This window comes from Anomaloglossus baeobatrachus, chromosome 1 (genome assembly GCF_048569485.1).
Source record: "Anomaloglossus baeobatrachus isolate aAnoBae1 chromosome 1, aAnoBae1.hap1, whole genome shotgun sequence".
NCBI lineage: Eukaryota > Metazoa > Chordata > Amphibia > Anura > Aromobatidae > Anomaloglossus > Anomaloglossus baeobatrachus.
The window spans coordinates 794810216-794828084 of NC_134353.1; the positions used below are offsets into that span (position 1 = coordinate 794810216).

Genomic DNA, 17869 nt, shown 5'->3' on the forward strand with positions numbered 1-17869 from the left:
GACATCCATATCTGATCTATGCGTGACCAGCTATCATGCGGATGGGAGAAGTGTGTGAACTCTCTGTCGTGCGGATGAGTTAGTCTCCATATATCTTTCAGACCTACATCCTCCAATGTTACGTCCCTGTTGACTGAACTCCTGTCCCCTGCACTAATCTCCCCCTCCTTCCTCCCTCTGTCTTCAGCCGAGTCTGGAACTGTGTTGAAGTCTCCCGCCACTATGATGTTGGGCTCCTCATCAGATAATATGATGGTCTTTATATTATCATGGAACGCGATCTGTTGCGAGTTCGGTCCATACACATTATAGATACTGAGTCTGCCAGCTGGGCTAATAATTGTTAAGTGCTGCCACCTCCCCTGATCATCCTCCTCATGTGTCACTACTTCATGACTTAGTTGCTTATTTATTAAAATCATGGTGCCCGCTTTCCTGCCTTGCGCTGCTGCCCCATAGACTGAGCCCACCCAGTGTTTCTTCATGCGGAAAAAGTCCTCCCTCCCCAAGTGTGTTTCTTGCAGTAGGGCAATATCTGTTTTTAACCGCTTCAGGTGTCTTAGTATCATCGCCCTTTTGTTGGGTGATCTCAAGCCTTTAACGTTCCATGTTGTTAATTGTACCATGATTGCCTAAATGACCTGGTCTTGCCATGTCCACCCCTTAGAGCCCCACCCTTGGGGGAAACGAGACGACCTATCCTACGTTCACGCATAATTCCATTAGAATGACATTCCCTTCCTCCCTTTTGTGAATGTAACATAGAACAGCATAGCAAAAACAAAAAACATATAACAATAGAACATGTCTTCCCTGTCAAAGACTTTCCGGCGCTTACCGCCATGTTGGTGACTTCCCCTTTTCCTAGCCAAAACATTGAGCTCCCTGGTCCCCCCCCATAAAGTATATATTCTAATCTTTCCCCCGAACAACATGAAACATCCTTGAGCATTATACCAGACTTAGTACAATATGTCACAAACATTAGATATGCCAGAACCTTACTAATAGCCAAGCATCCGATTTAGTCCTGATATTGAGGGACCCTCACTCCGAGTAAATCAGATCCGCTGGGACTGTATCCGACGGTTATTCAGTGCTAGTCCCCGTGGCCTGTCCTGGGGCTGTGCCGCTGAGCTGGACTCCGACACCTGTCACCTCTGACCTCCTCTGATGTTCGCCCCTTGGATTGTCCTGCATCTCTCCCCGGGCCTGTAGGGGATCCTCTTCCACCGGTGTCTCCTCCACTAGGTCCTCTCTCTTGTCTTTCCATCCGACTCTTATCTTGTTCTGACATGAGGATGTTTTCAGCTTCCTTATAGTCTTTATAATATGCAAATGAGCCATTGGGATTTCTAACTTTCAATATAGCTGGGTACAGCAACTGGCATTTTATCTTTTTGTTGTACAAAAATGTACAGATTTTACTGAACTCCTTTCTCCTTTTGGAGACATCTGCAGAATAGTCCCCAAAGATTAGCAGTCTATTGCCTTGGTATTGTAGTGGTCGCTTCCGATCTCTGAAAGCCTTCAGAATTTCCTCTTTGTGTTTATAATCGAGGTACTTGACTATAACCTGTCTGGCTCTTGGTGAAAATTTATTTGAATTTTGCCCTTCAGCTTTATTTGCCTCCTTTTGCCTCAGTGGACCCACTCTGTGGGCCCTTTCCACCCTAAATTTCGCCTTTATGCCTAGGGCCTGTGGTAGCTCCAGCTCACAGATGTTATCCAACTGCCCCATTGATACCGATTCTGGCAGTCCCACTATGCGTAAGTTGTTGCGTCTCGATCTGTTTTCTAGATCTTCCGCCTTGTCCCTCAGGTAGTCATTGGACTTCATTAAGGTTGCTATTTGCTCTTGCATGGTCAGTATTGCTTCCTCTGACTCGGATATTCTCTGCTCTGTTTCTATCAATCTGGTTGCCTGATCATTTATTTCCTTTTGCATAGCCGCTAATGATGTCTGTATAGCGGTTTCAATAGCTGTTTTGATTTCTTTGGACAGATGGGATGCCACTTCATCTGCCAGTTTTTTATAATCTACATTAAATTCTTGTGGTTGCTTGTGTTGTCCTGCAGGTGGTGCTGTCTTTCTAGTTCTCCTCACCTGCACTGATCCTCTGCCTCCTTCTAGCTGCTTGTAATTTTGTGACACTACTGTGCCTGGGTGCTTCTTGCAGCGTTTATTAGGGGTAATAAAACCAGTACTTATCTTTTGTTGAGATTGTCCCGATCCATTTCCCCTGTGCTGCGGCTCCATATTCTCTCCCAGCCCTCCTGTTCCTTCATTGCTGCTCTCCTCCTCCCTTCTTTCTTCTTCCTCCATGTCCCCCTCCTCCTCCCATTGCTGACCGTCCTCTTCTGTCCCCTGCTGACACTTCTCTCCAGTTTCACTTTCCTCTGTTTCCCCACTCACTACCTCGTCCTCCTCTCTCTGTCTCCGGCACAGCTTAGCTGCATCTCCTGCCCGTGTTTCTGGCTCCTCCTCCATCATGCTCTCCGGCACCATGCTGTTTTCCTCCACTCCACTCCGGCCCACAGCGTCGCCGCTCCTACAGGTTCCCTCTCCACCTCCAGCACTGCGCAGCAGGTACCGTTCCATTGCCGCTCTCTTCCGGTTCCCTGCTTCCTCACTTTCACCGTGGTCACTCGTTCGGGGGGGCTTCTATCTGATGCTTTCTCCGGGGGGTAGCAGGAGCTTCCCTTCTACACCACCACCTCAGCCGGAACCGGAAGTCCTGGGCCTCCTTTTTAACCAATTTATTAATGACCTTGTAGAGGACATACAGAGTAGAATTTCAGTATTTACAGATGATGATAAACTCTGCAATGTAATCAACACAGAGGAGGATAATTTAATATAACAGAGGGATTTATGTAATCTGGAGGCTTGGACTCAGAAATGGCAACTGGAGTTTAATGTAGAAATGTAGATAAGTTTTAGAGAATACACTTGGGCAGGAGAAGTAAAATGTATAATTATATATTAAATTATAAAACACTGGGAAAAGCTGTCACTGAAAAAGACTTGGATGTATGGGTGGATGGGAAACTCCACTTTACTCACCAGTGTCAGGCAGCTGCTGCCAAGGCTAATAAAATAATGGGATGCATTAAAAGAGGCGTACATGCTCATGAGTAGAAGTTTTACCCTTATATTGCGACCACACTTAGAATACTGTGTACAATTTTGGTCTCCAGTGTATAAGAAGGACATAGCTGAATTAGAGCGGGTGCAGAGAAGAGCAACAAAGGTTATGAAAGGAATGAGTGGACTGTGATTTGAGGGCAAGTTATAAACTTAGTTATTTAGTCAGGAAAAATGAAGGCTAAGGGGAAATATTACAATATGCAAATTTATATGGATTTAACGGAGACCTTACTAATGATCTTTTTACACCAAGGGCTGTGATGTTGACCTGGGGGCATCTACTACGTTTAGTGATAAGGTTTAATCATAATCAGAAACACAGATTCTTTACTGTAAGGGGTGCTTCACACACAGCGAGCTCACTGCTGAGTCACGCTTTTTGTGACGCAGCAGTGACCTCATTAGCGATCTCGCTGTGTGTGACACTGAGCAGCGATCTGGCCCCTGCTGCGAGATCGCTGCTCGTTACACACAGCCCTGGTTCGTTTTCTTCAAAGCCGCTCTCCCGCTGTGACACACAGATCGCTGTGTGTGACAGCGAGAGAGCGACAAATGAAGCGAGCAGGGAGCAGGAGCCGGCGTCTGACAGCTGAGGTAAGCTTGTAACCAAGATAAACATCGGGTAACCAAGGTGGTTACCCGATATTTACCTTAGTTACCAGCCTCTGCAGCTCTCACGCTGCCTGTGCTGCCGGCTCCGGCTCTCTGCACATGTAGCTGCTGTACACATCGGGTTAATTAACCCGATGTGTACAGCAGCTAGGAGAGCAAGGAGCCAGCGCTCAGTGTGCGCGGCTCCTGCTCTCTGCACATGTAGCTGCATTACACATCGGGTTAATTAACCCGATGTGTACTGTAGCTAGGAGAGCAAGGAGCCAGCGCTCAGTGTGCGCGGCTCCCTGCTCCCTGCACACACAGCTGTGCGCTGGTAACTAATGTAAACATCGGGTAACCATACCCGATGTTTACCTTAGTTACCAGTCTCCGCAGCTTCCAGACGGCGGCTCCGTGCAAGCGCAGCGTCGCTTGCACGTCGCTGCTGGCTGGAGGCTGTTCACTGGTCGCTGGTGAGATCTGCCTGTTTGACAGCTCACCAGCGACCATGTAGCGATGCAGCAGCGATCCTGACCAGGTCAGATCGCTGGTCGGATCGCTGCTGCATCGCTAAGTGTGAAGGTACCCTTAGAGTAGTGAGACTATGGAACTCTCTGCCACATATTATAATGGTTCGCCTGTCTTGCAAAATATAATATTACCGATTTCCGTGCACTATATTTTGTGATTGGACCTTGATCCAAGAAACTAGTCTGATTGTTGTATGTGGAGTTGGGAAGGAGTTTTTCCTCTAATATCGGGCTATTACTATCTGCCCCATGGGGTGTTTCCCTTCCTCTGGATAACATGTTAGGTTATACGTTGATTTCAATGCACTTATGTCTACCTTTAACCTTAAAAACTCTTAACACTAAAACCTCACGCAGGTTACACGCTCCGGCCTGAGGGGGAGAAACTGATGCAAGATTCTATAATTTTCCATCTTGTTTGCACAATGGCAGATTAGTATAGATGGCTTCAAGTAAAATAGCTTGTCATAGGTGTTTTATGTGCATCTCTAATTCATGAAACTGAATAAATGAGTTGCTTTTATTGTGTAGCTAAGCATTAAATGGCTTTGATAGGAATAATCCTTTAAGGAAATGTAATACTACGCCCCCCACCCCCCTTGAATAGTGTTCCTATTTTGTGATTTATTTAGGTATATACAGTTCTGGCAAAAATTAAGAGACCACTTCCAAATTGTCAGTTTTTATCATTTTTTCTCTTTATAGGTATATTTTTGAGTAAAATGTAAATTGTTCTTTTATTCTATAAACTACTGATGACATGTCTCCGAATTTCCAAGCAAAAATTTTGTATTTATTTTCTGAAAATGAGAAATGGTCCAAATAATAAAACAATGCATTGCTTTCAGACCTCAAATAATGCAAAGAAAACAAGTTCATAACAATATAGAAACAACAATACTAATAAGGTTTTAACTCCGAAAGAGTTCAGAAATCAATATTTTGTGGAATAATCATGATTTTTCCTGTGTCTTGGCATGCTTTCCACCAGTCTTTCACACTGCTTTTGGGTGACCTTATGCTGTGACTATCCATCTTCCTCTTGATTACATTCCAAAGGTTTTCAATGGGGTTCAGGACTGGAGAATGGACTGGCCATGACAGGGTTTTGATGTGGTGGTGCTTCATCCACATCAAAAAGCAGTGTGAAAGACTGTTGGAAAGCATGCCAAGACGCATGAAAATAATTTTTGCCAAAGCTGTATACCTAAATGTACAACATATAGTACAAAATGACATATATAACTATAGAAGTCTGCAACTATGAAGACACATAGCTCTGCATAGTAGCTGAAGACAAAAAAAATAGTAGTTGAATATGATTTGTAAAATTACACAACAAAATAGAAATCTGAATCCTATCTGTTGTGAATCTTTCAAAGTTTATATATAGTAATATATTGTAAGAGAAAAATCTCCTCTTGATCTTATTTTATTCCTTGTCATGTTAGGATTAATCCTGGGCTGTTGGTCTTTGGAATGCTAGATAAAAAAAAGTCGAAATGTGGGAATCTGATGCTTTAATAACTTGGCCAAACCATCAATTTGCAACACTTGGAAGAAAAAGTAGTGGAATTGTGAAAATCACTTGATGAATAAATATATTAATGACATGCAAATTACAGAGAAATGGAAGCAAAATCTTTAAAACCTCTTGATTTATTCAGTGTTGATTATGAGCACTAAAATCCTTGCACTTTCACACCTTGGCCGGGTGACAGGTTATGAATGATTATCTGAATAATGTTCTGCCACCCTGAATGCACTGGGGCACAAATCATTAACGACCGCCTCTGACAGCTCTCTGCATTTTCCACTTAAAGGGAATCTGTCAGCAGGTTTTTACTATGTAAACTAATGCCAGCATGCTGTAGGGGTTAGGAAACAAAAATCATCTGTTCATCTTTTATCAGGCTCTGTGCTGTTGTTTACGAAGACTAAAAGCTTGATCATTTGGTGATTAACATTGCTAGGTCTAGCTGGCATGTGCATGGCAGTCCAGCATGCCCCCTGCTGTGATTAACACCAAACAGTCAATGTACAATCTCTATAGAGAGCCTTGGGTGGGCGGAGGCCGCTCTCTCAGCGCTGCTGCAGGTGCATCTCAATAAACCAGAATATCATCAAAAAGTTAATTTATTTCAGTGATTCAATACAAAAAGGTTAACACATATACTATATAGTCATCTATTTCATGTATTTATTTCTGTTAATGTTGATGATTGTGGCTTACAGCCAATGAAAACTCAAAAGTCATTATCTCAGAAAAGTAAAATATTATATAAGACCAAATGAAAAAAATTATTTTAAACTCAGAAATGTTGGCCTACTAAAAAGTACATGTAGTAAATACGCTCAATACTTGGTTGGGGCTCCTTGTACATGAATTACTGCATCAATGCGGCGTGACCTGGAGGTGATCAGCCGGTGACACTGCTGAGGCGTTATGGAAGCCCAGGTTGCTTTGATAGCAGCCGTCAGCATTGTTGGGTCTGGTGTCTCTCTTCTTCCATTTGACAATATCCCATAGATTATCTATGGGGTTTAGGTCAGGCGAGTTTGCTGGCCAATCACGCACAGCGATACTGTGGTTATCAAACCAGGTATTGGTACTTTTGGCAGTGTGGACAGGTGCCAAGTCTTGCTGGAAAATGAAATTTCCATCTCCAAAAAGCTTGTCTGCAAAGGGAAGCATGAAGTGATCTATAATTTCCTGGTAGACAGCTGCGGTGACTTTGGTCTTGATAAAACACAGTGGACCTACACCAGCAGATGACATGGCTCCCCAAACCATCACTGATTGTGAAAACTTCACACTGGACCTCAAGCAGCTTGGATTGTGGCCTCTCCACTCTTCCTCCAGACTGTGGAAACTTGATTTCAAAATTAAATGCAAAATTTACTTTCATCTGAAAAAAACACCTTGGACCACTGAGTAACAGTCCAGTTCTTTTTCTTCTTGGTCCAGGTAAGACGCTTCTGGCGTTGTCTATTGGTCATGAGTGGCTTGACACAAGGAATGCGACAATTGTTGCCCATCTCCTGGATACGTCTGTGTGTGGTGGCTCTTGAAGCACTGACTCCAGCAGCAGTCCACTCATTGTGAATCTTCCCCAAATTTGTGAATGGCCTTATCTTAACAATCCTATCAAGGCTGTAGTTCTCCTGGTTGCTTGTGCACTTTTTTCTACCACACTTTTTCCTTCCACTCAACTTTCCATTAATATGTTTGGTTACAGCATGCTGTGAACAGCCAGCTTCTTTAGCAATGACCTTTTGTGGCTTACCCTCCTTGTGCAGTGTGTGAATGACTGCCTTCTGGACATCTGTCAAGTCAGCAGTCTCCCCATGATTGTATAGCCTACAGAACCAGACTAAGAGACCATTTTAAATGCTTAGGAAGCCTTTGCAGGTGTTTTGTGGTAATTATTCTAATTTTCTGAAAACGTTTTTTTTCATTGGCTGTAAGCCATAATCATCAGCATTAATAAATACTTGAAATAGATCACTCTGTAATGACTATATAATATATGCATTTCCCTTTTTGTATTGAATTACTGAAATAAATGAACTTTTTGATGATATTCTAATTTATTGAGGTGCACCTGTATATACTTTTTATAGGAGACACTGAGACTGGTGTATGTACATCACATACAAGAAACTGTGACTGGTGTATAAACATCACAAAGGGTAAAACAAGACTGTTTCTTACTGTTGGCTTCATCAAAAGAACAGGGCGTGAGTACAGAGCACGCTAACTCTGCCCACAAAAAAACGTCCTGGCTCTAGCAGTGTCAGGACGTAATCCTTCGTTGCATATACCGCAGCATATACCGCAGAGTTCAGTAGTGAATGCTGTGTGCGCGGACTTGCAGTCTCAGGAGAAATTATTGGCCGACAAACTGGGATCGGCGGCTCATGCACTGCGGTCCCCGGGAATCTGCCTGGGGCTGGATGAAATCTCCACATATGCTTTTAACTAAAAACCATAGAAATGCATGCTTTGTGTAGAATATGGTTCAATTTTTTGAACCATATAAAAAAGTAGTGCGTTCAGTAATGCTTTTTACTGCACTTTTTCAACTATTATTAAATTTTGTGTTATCTTATAGGTGGGTCCACATTTTGTGGTATCGCTTCTCTGTGTCTCATGGGGAAACTTGAAGATGTCTTCTCTGAGAAAGAACTCAACAGAATAAGAAGATGGTGCATCATGAGGCAACAAAATGGCTTCCATGGGAGACCCAACAAACCAGTTGACACTTGCTATTCTTTCTGGGTGGGAGCAACTTTAACGGTAAAGATTTCTATAACTGTAACTAAATGTGATAATTTGCTGTAACTTTCTTGCTAGTAATAGGAGTAGTGTCAATGTCTTTCAATGTCTTCCACACCTTAAAGCGAACCTGTCAGGTAATTTATGCGTTCTAACTTAGTAGGTGTCTGATGTGTGGCCTAGTAACCCCTTCCTACCCATCCCTGTGTTTTAATATTGTGTAATGTGCATGTATAAAAATATGTTTTATTACTTATGTGCACCCTATGTAAATGAGCAGGGGCTCTATCCCCATGGGCGTCGCATCGCCCTGTGGGCCTTTGCATGTTTTCTGTGGTATCATGCCCCTGTGGGCATGATACCATGGATTTATTTGAGCAACGTCACCGTCAGCTCCTGGAGATCCCGCACGTGCGCACTTACCAGTCCTGAAGCATTGTTATCTGGGTGCTTGCTTCTCGTCTTCAGACGCGCACTCCGCATGACCGGAACTGCAGGAGTCTTCTGAGTATGCGCAGTGCGCGTCTGAATATGAGAAGCAAGCACACAGATGACAAGGCTGCGGGAATGGTAAGTGCGCACGCGCGGGATCACGAGGAGCGACGGGACGTCGCTCAAGTAAATTCATGGTATCACGCTCAACCACGGAAAACATCCAAACACCCACGGGGCAATGCGACATCCATGGGGTTAGAACCCCTGCTCGTTTACATAGGGTATACGTAAGTAATAAAACATTTTATTATACATGCACGTTACACACTATTACAACACTGGGATGGGTAGGAAGGGGTTACTAGGCCACACATCACCCTGCTTGTAGGTTAGAACACATAAATTACCTGACAGGTTCCCTTTGAAGTTCAAGCCTGCTCATTTTGCTTGCTTTATTATACTTGTAAATTGTGTTTTATTACTATTCTTCATTTACTATTCTCTAAGTCTATTTTTTTTGGGTTATTGTAGCTGTTAGACATCTTCAAGTTCACAAATTTTGAGAAAAACAGAAATTTTATTTTATCTACCCAAGACCGTCTAGTTGGTGGTTTTGCAAAGTGGCCAGACAGCCATCCAGGTACTTTTCATTATTTCTATCATTTATGCACGTAGGTATCTCTGTGCAATTATGCAATGACATGTCCTAGCTTAAGGAGAACTTAAAAGGAAACGGTCAGTCGATTCATGGTGCCCAAACGATGACCAGCATTAATCAGAGCCTGGCTACACGATTGCATCCAGGTATATTTCTCTCTGAAACTCCAGAGAGTTTAAATATACTTTGATCCAACTATTCAGTCTCTGCCCCCGGCTGGCTTTGCCCATGGCAGCTAGAAGTGATTGACAGGTGTCTCCCTATGTACACACGAGAAAGAGACCTGTCAATCACATGGAGTGGGGCTGGGAAGAGCTGGCCATGCACTACAGCCGGAGACTAGACTAGCTGAGCTATGTTAAAGAAAGCTAAAAAGTTATGGCTCTTGGAATAGAGGGTGGAAAAAAAGCACAAAATGAAAAATCATGGATCTCTGTGTATGTAATATACTTGTACATTATATTTTTCCTCTCTAGATGCCTTGCATGCATACTTCGGGATCTGTGGCCTTTCTCTGATGGGGGAGTCTGGTATTAATGAAGTCCACCCAGCACTGAATGTAAGCCTAACAACCTACAAACATCTCCAGCAGCTCCACGACTCCTGGAAAGCCAAGAACTGTGAAAAGAGTTCCAACCATCTGCACCTCAGTACTTGACTGATGGCCACCATCATCACTTAGGCTGGAGATTCCTATCCCCACCTCTAAGCCATGTATTAACCAAGTGTGCTTTTTTGTACTGGAGTCATTCGATCAAAGTGTTCATCGGTTAGTAGCACTGCATTGTACAACAGGCTTCAACCACTCCTCCTGTACCTCAATAGAAATCTATTTTATAACATGGTATTATTTAAAAATACTCACTTCATCATCCAGCAGCTTTAGAAATGTTCTTCTGTGATCATGTATAGGCTTTATTTGGTACATATAACACAAAAACACACGAGTACTAATACAAACAGACCTTGTTCTATACAATCTGCAGATAACATTATGTGAATTATTATGCAGACTATAAACCATGGTCAGATTAATGCTGGCACAATGGAAAGTAAATCAAGTGTATCTGATCTAATTTATTTTATATGTTGTCCTACATATACTAAATGTTTGCGGTTACGATTATGTGGGGGCATCAGACGTCCTTCACATTGACAAAGTTGCCTTTGAGTTGCGATAAAATCCCAACACTACCACGACCGGCTAGCGATCTCAAAGTTTCCCTATCGGGAAGAAAGTTGTGACCGACTTTCGTCAAATGTAAGAATCACAGATATTTCAGAATTCTTAGTTGTTATGTGAACTTTTAAAGGTGACTGTGGAACATATGGTTAATTCCTGATAACCACAGTTTTATCACAACTCGGCTTTTGCTGTCATGGAGCCTAAACACAAAATCAAGCAGGAGGAGCCAAATAGCTTCTGTCCTTTTAGGTGACTGTCCGGTTGTGTACTTGAGGAATAACACTATTTGTGGCCGTTATGTGACTTTTAAGTTTTCCCCTCTGCAGGCCCAATCTCTAAGGCTATGTTCACATGTGCAGACAACTTTTTTTGTCTGTTTTTAAAAAATCTGTTTTCTTAACATTGGAGTCTATAAAAAAATGGATCAGTAAGGCTGGTTTCACACTACGTTTTTTTTAACATGCATCCTGAACGTTTTTTTTAACGCAAAAACGGATCCAGTGCAAATGCGTTTTCATTTCAATGCATTTGCAATGGACTCTCGTCAACATGCGTTCACATGCATTTGCGTGCGTTATAGTGAGGATCCAGCGAGTTGCAGTTTTTTAACATTTTTCAAAAACTTGTAGCGTTTTTGAGCTGCGTCCAAATACTGCAAATTGCTGGATCCTGACTATACTGCACGCAAACGCATGTGAACGCTGGTATGCTGATAGACAGGATCCTGCTTGCTCTACTGAGCATGCCCAGAAACCAGCCTCGGGTGATCAGTCCCTCTCTGTCTCTCTCCCCCCTTCCTCTCCTCTCTCACCCCCGCCTGAGAGCTGCAGACACTCTTAACCAAGATAAATATCGGGTAACCAAGCAAAGCGCTTCTCTTAGTTACCCGATGTTTACGTGTGCAGGGAGCAGGCTCGTAACCAAGGTAAATATCGGGTATCCAATCAAGTTACCCGATGTTTACCTTCGTTACGAGCATCCGCAGCTGTCAGAAGCCGGCTCCCAGTCTCACGTTCAGTTCCACTGACTCCTGATCACATGACTCCAATGCCCGCCTATAAACTTAAAGTGACAGGATCCTGCAAAACAACAAATGCGTTTGCATGCGTTTTTTTGCTGTAAAAGCAGGATCTGCTTTTACAGCAAAAAAAAGTTCATGACGCATGTTAAAAAAATGTAGTGTGAAAGCAGCCTTAATTAGCCATCTGTATTTCTTTCACTTGTAAAGGATTCGGAATTTGCTTACTGGATCAATTTAAAATGGAAGAAGACTGATGGCTACTTAAAGGATACGTTTTCCATAGACTTCAATGTTTTTTTTAAAAAAAAAAAACAAACTGATCCAGCTTAAAGGGAATCTGTCAGCAGGCTTTTGCCATGTAATCTGAAGACAGCATGCTGTAAGGGTTGACATTCAGATTACAGCACTGTGTCTCGTATCTCAAAGTGTGTAATTGTTTACCTCAATGTTAGTTTAAGCTTCCTTGCTTCATCATTAGTGGACTCAGAGCTTACCTCTGACTCCTCCCCTTTCTATGATTAGCAGCTTCTGTCTATGAAAATGTACACTGAAAGCCTGGTAGGGTTGGGGGGTAGCTGTATGGGCTCTGCTACATGGCAAAAATTACATCTTTGATTTATATCAGTATCAGAATGGCTGCAGCCAGTAAACTAAGTGATAAATCATTAGATTCAGATGTCTTTGCCTACATTATGCTGATCTCAGATGATTTATCAAAAACCTGCTGATAGATTCCCTTTAAATCCGTTTTTCTAAAAATGGACAAAAAAGTTGTGTCTGCGCAACTTTTTTGCCAAGGAATTGCTGCTGGATCCATTCTAATTGATGATTACTGGACATGTGAACTTAGCCTGAATTTCAGTTGTCTCTCAGCTAGTGGGTGTAGACTACCTGCTATACTCTCTCTCTTACATTCACAGCACATAGACCTGAGGGATTGTTGTGCTTCTGTCTTTATGTAGCACATATTCACAGGCAGCAGCATGGAGGACATTATATAGCCGTACTAAACAGTGGAGTTAGAAATACAATGCTGGGGTGAGATAAAACAGAGAGCAATGGATGGGTCTGTGTGTGCCTTTCCTTTACACTATACCTCCTTTCCTCTCCATAGACTTCAATAGGCAGCCGACACCTGAAGGAGCTGGCCATTTCTCTTATTTTTATCAAGGCATATTTTGGTGTATTTTTAGTGAATTGTGGGAACATGTGGCTCATAAGTGGAGAAAGAAGAATACTTCTCTTATGAAATATATTGCTATGTTTTTATGTTATTGTATCAATGATTTGTGCAAAGTTTGTTTAACATGGCAGTGATTACTTAAAATAACAACAGGTAGTATACCAGTTTCATAATATGCCCAAATGGTATAACTTGATACAGGATAGCAACTGTGTTCCCAGTTCCAGTGAAGAGGAGGGATTCAAGCCATTGGGGCGGTGGAGAATAGAAAATAATAAATATACAGGACTGTGCAAAAGATTTAGGCAAGTGTGGAAAAAATGGAAATTAAGAATTTTCAAGAAGTGTTCATAGTTTATCTTTATAATGTAAAAAAAATTGAAAGTGAATGCATAAAAGAGAAGTGTAAATCAAATCAATATTTGCGGTGACCATATCGGTTAATCATCAATTATTCTAGGTACACTTACATTTTTGGAAACCTACATCCACGGAAGATTTGTAGTTGGTTCTCTGAGATTTTTAGAACATCCTTCCTGATGAGTTTTCTCAAACTGTGCACATGTACTTAGAAGAATTTCTGCTGTTTTGAAGGCAAAAGGCAATCACGTAAAATATTTATTTAGGCTATGTTCACGTTGCTTATTTTTCATGATTTTTTTCCTTGAAGATTTTAATCAATACTGCATTGAAAAACACATGCCAGCAAAGCCTATGAGAATCTTGACTTGCTGTGCACATGCTGCTTCTTTTTACCTTGCAGATTTAGTTACAGAAAAAGGAAGCAGCATGTCAATTCATTCTGGGTTGGGTTTTTTTTCCTGTTTTTCTATAATCCACTTCAATGCTTTATAGCTGTGGTGGATTATATGTCAGTAGTTCGCCTCACACACCGTGCATACAGCATAGTGTGTGAGGCTCTCCATAGCTCAGTAACCCAGGGTAGCCATGATGATAATCCAGGGTTGCCATGGCAGTGATCGGGTCCCTGAGATCGCATTACAGGGACCCAGTCGCCAGGGACAGGTAAGTGATCCCTCTCCCTGCCTCCTGAATGCTGCAATCTCACTGATCGCAGCATTCAGGGGGTTAAATTTCTGGGAGCAGCGTGGGCACCGCTCCAGATCGTGAGAGTCGGTTCCCTATTGTAACATCAGCTGGAGACCTGGAGGAGATCGTGGGGATACAGAGCCTTAATCCCGCGATCAAGAAGGCAAAAAAAAAGCATGTGAAAAACATGCAAACATGATAAAAAATGCACGTTTTTTTTTCTGCTTTTTTCCTGCCAAAACAATGCTTTTTTTCATGTGCAGAAAAGAAGCACACAAAAAAGCAATATGGGCACATACGCTTAATTTAGATCTCTTTTCTGTTCATGCATTTTCTTAATTGATAAAAAATAGCATGTTAGCACTTTTCTTCAGCGCTCTATTGGGAGACCCAGACGATTGGGGTATAGCTACTGCCCTCTGGAGGCCACACAAAGCACTACATCAAAAGTGCAAGGCCCCTCCCCCTCTGGCTATACCCCCCCCGTGGTATCACGGGTTCTCCAGTTTTAGCTTTGTGTGCGAAGGAGGTCAGACATTCCATGCATAGCTCCACAGATTTTAGTCGGCAGTAGCTGCTGACTATTTCGGATGGAAGAAAAGAGGACACATATAGTGTCCCCAGCATGCTCCCTTCTCACCCCTGGATGGTGTTGTAAGGTTGAGGTACCTATTGCTGGTACAGGGCTGGAGCCTGACATGCTGTTTTCCTTCCACATCCCCTGGTAGGGCTCTGTGGAAGTGGGATCCTGCCGGCCTCTCAGCTCTGACGCCGGGCTCCATCCACAGACCCATTAGAACCTGATGGAGACGGAGCAGGAGTACGATCAGGGACAGGCCCTGCATCATACAGGTACTCTGTGTCCCCGGCAGGCACAGACACACTCCGGGCTGGCTGGGTGTTGTAGTGCGCCGGGGACCGCAACGTTGGAGTTAGTGTCCCTACAGATTACTGGGGGATTTTTTGTGTATGGGAACGCAGCGCCGACCCCCTCTGGACCGGGCGGCGCTGCTGTGACTTGTGGTGCGCTGGGGATCCGCCGTCCGCGCTTTTACGGCGGCGGCGGTTATAAATTGAGTCCCCGGCTTTTTGGGCCTAGGACGCCGGCAGCTCCGATTCGTTCCCGCCCCCACCCTGTCATTCAGGGTAGGGGAGAGACGCTGTTCGCTAGCAGCGACGAGGGCTGGAGCCTGATTTACATGCTCCAGCCCTCACACTAGGCACAGAGGGAAGCAGGCTTCCCGCTCTTAGCCAGGAACGCCCAGGGCCCGCCCCCCTTCCTCTCAGGACGCCGGCAGCCATTACATGCAGTCTGGCTGGAGGAAGGACGCAAGGCTCTGGGAGACCTGGACTAGGGGCTATCTGGCGACCACACACCCGCTTTTTAAGCGGGCGGTAAGCGATTTTTCTGTGCTGGTCCCTCTAGTGCCTCACGGTGTATCGGTGTACTGTGTACAGATATATAGATATTGTTTTTCTTGCACTGTGAGGTCGCTTCTGGCTGCTCTCCCAGATCACTCTGTGGAAGCAGCAACATGCCATCCTCAAAACGCAAGGCTGCCAAGGCCAGGGCTGTGTGTACTGCGTGTGCTGCATGTGGGGCTGATCTACCAGCAGGCTCCCATTGTGTGCAATGCTCCGACCCGGTGCTGCTTCGCCAGCCGGAGTCAGGAGAGGTAGTGACCCAGGCTGAGACGCTTGTAAGTTCTGCCCCGGTGACAGGGACAGACTTTGCAGTTTTTGCTGATAATATGTCTCTGTCTATGGCAAAAATCCTTGAAACCTTGCAATCTATGCATGGGGCTCAGTCTTTGGGCACGGCGAGGCCTCTGTCCTCAGGTCCCCCTCACTTGGAATTAATCCAGCCCACAGGGGGGTCCCCGGCTTCACAGGCCGAGGATTATGACTCAGATGATAGCCCCAGCCACCCTAAGCGAGCTCGCTGGGAAAGACCCTCGACGTCATCACACTGCTCAGGGTCTCAGCGCAATCAGTCTCCCTGTGATGTGTCTGATGAGAGTGATCAGGAATCCATTCCTGGAACCCCTCTCAACCTGGATACCCCTGATGGGGATGCCATGGTAAACGACCTTATCTCAGCCATCAATAGGCTGTTGGATATTTCTCCCCCAGCCCCTTCAGCAGAAGAGGCAGCGGCAGAGCAGGAGAAGTTTCGTTTCCTTTATCCCAAGCGTAAATTGAGTGCTTTCTTGGATCACTCTGACTTCAGAGAATCAATCCAGAAGCACGACGCTCACCCAGAAAGGCGTTTCTCTAAACGATCTAAAGATACGCGTTTCCCTTTCCCCCCTGAGGTGGTCAAGCGCTGGACACAGTGTCCAAAGGTAGACCCCCCGATTTCCAAACTCGCAGCTAGGTCCATAGTTGCAGTGGAGGATGGCGCTTCACTTAAAGATGCCAATGACAGACAGATGGACCTTTGGTTAAAATCTGTCTATGAAGCTATCGGCGCGTCGTTTGCTCCGGCATTCGCAGCCGTATGGGCACTCCAGGCTATTTCAGCTGGCTTAGCAAAAGTGGATGCTATCATACATCCAGCAGTGCCGCAAGTGGCGCATCTTACCACGCAGATGTCGGCGTTTGCGTCTTACGCTATCAATGCGGTCCTAGAATCTACCAGTCGCACCTCAATGGCGTCCGCCAATTCGGTAGTTTTGCGCAGGGCCTTGTGGTTAAAGGACTGGAAAGCAGATGCTGGTTCCAAAAAATGTTTAACCAGTTTGCCTTTATCTAGAGATAGACTGTTTGGCGAGCCATTGGCTGATATCATTAAGCAGTCCAAGGGTAAAGACTCCTCTTTACCACAACCCAGAACAACCAAACCTCAGCAGAAAAAGTGGCAGCAGAGGTTTCAGTCCTTTCGAGGTTCGGGCAAGACACCATTTACCTCGTCCAAAGGGACTCAGAGGACGCAAAGAAACTCAGATTCGTGGCGGGCTCACACGCGCCCCAAGAAAGCAAATGGAGGTACCGCTTCCAAAGCGGCTACCTCATGACTTCCAGCCCCCTCCCTCCGCATCGCCGGTCGGGGGCAGGCTCTCCCGCTTTTCCGGCATTTGGATGTCACAGGTCAAAGACCGGTGGGTGACGGACATTTTGTCTCGCGGGTACAGAATCGAGTTCAATTCTCGTCCTCCAGCTCGGTTCTTCAGAACCTCCCCACATCCAGACCGAGCAGATGCTCTGCTGCAGGCGGTGGACTCCCTAAGAGCGGAAGGAGTGGTGATCCCAGTCCCTCCTCAGGAACAAGGGCAAGGGTTTTACTCCAATCTCTTTGTGGTTCCAAAAAAGGACGGCTCGTTCCGTCCTGTTCTGGACCTAAAACGGCTCAACAAACATGTGCACGCCAGGAAGTTCCGGATGGAAACCCTGCGTTCTGTCATTGCCTCAATGTCCAGAGGAGACTTCCTTGCCTCAATAGACATCAAAGATGCTTATCTCCACGTGCCAATTGCTACAGAACATCAACGTTTTCTACGTTTTGTGATAGGAGACGACCATTTTCAGTTCGTAGCTCTGCCATTTGGTCTGGCGACAGCCCCACGGGTCTTCACCAAGGTCATGGCGGCGGTGGTAGCAGTCTTGCACTCTCAGGGACACTCGGTGATCCCTTACCTAGACGATTTATTGGTCAAAGCTCCCTCTCAAGAGGCATGTCAGCACAGCCTGAATGCTACGCTGGAGACCCTACAGTCTTTCGGATGGATCATCAACTTTCCAAAGTCGATCCTATCACCGACTCAATCACTAACGTATCTTGG

At 44.6% G+C, this 17869-nt stretch overlaps 1 protein-coding gene across 1 annotated transcript in view; it reads left to right on the plus strand.

The window, feature by feature from the left end:
* PGGT1B (protein geranylgeranyltransferase type I subunit beta) overlaps nt 1–14511 on the plus strand; it is a 74561-nt gene extending 60050 nt beyond the window's left edge. The window contains exons 7-9 of the mRNA XM_075324996.1: nt 8391–8575; nt 9521–9629; nt 10124–14511. Of these exons, the coding sequence (XP_075181111.1) occupies nt 8391–8575; nt 9521–9629; nt 10124–10305 (476 nt within the window). The 3' untranslated portion in view covers nt 10306–14511. The remainder of the gene's footprint in view (nt 1–8390; nt 8576–9520; nt 9630–10123) is intronic.
* Nucleotides 14512–17869: the final 3358 nt, after the last annotated feature.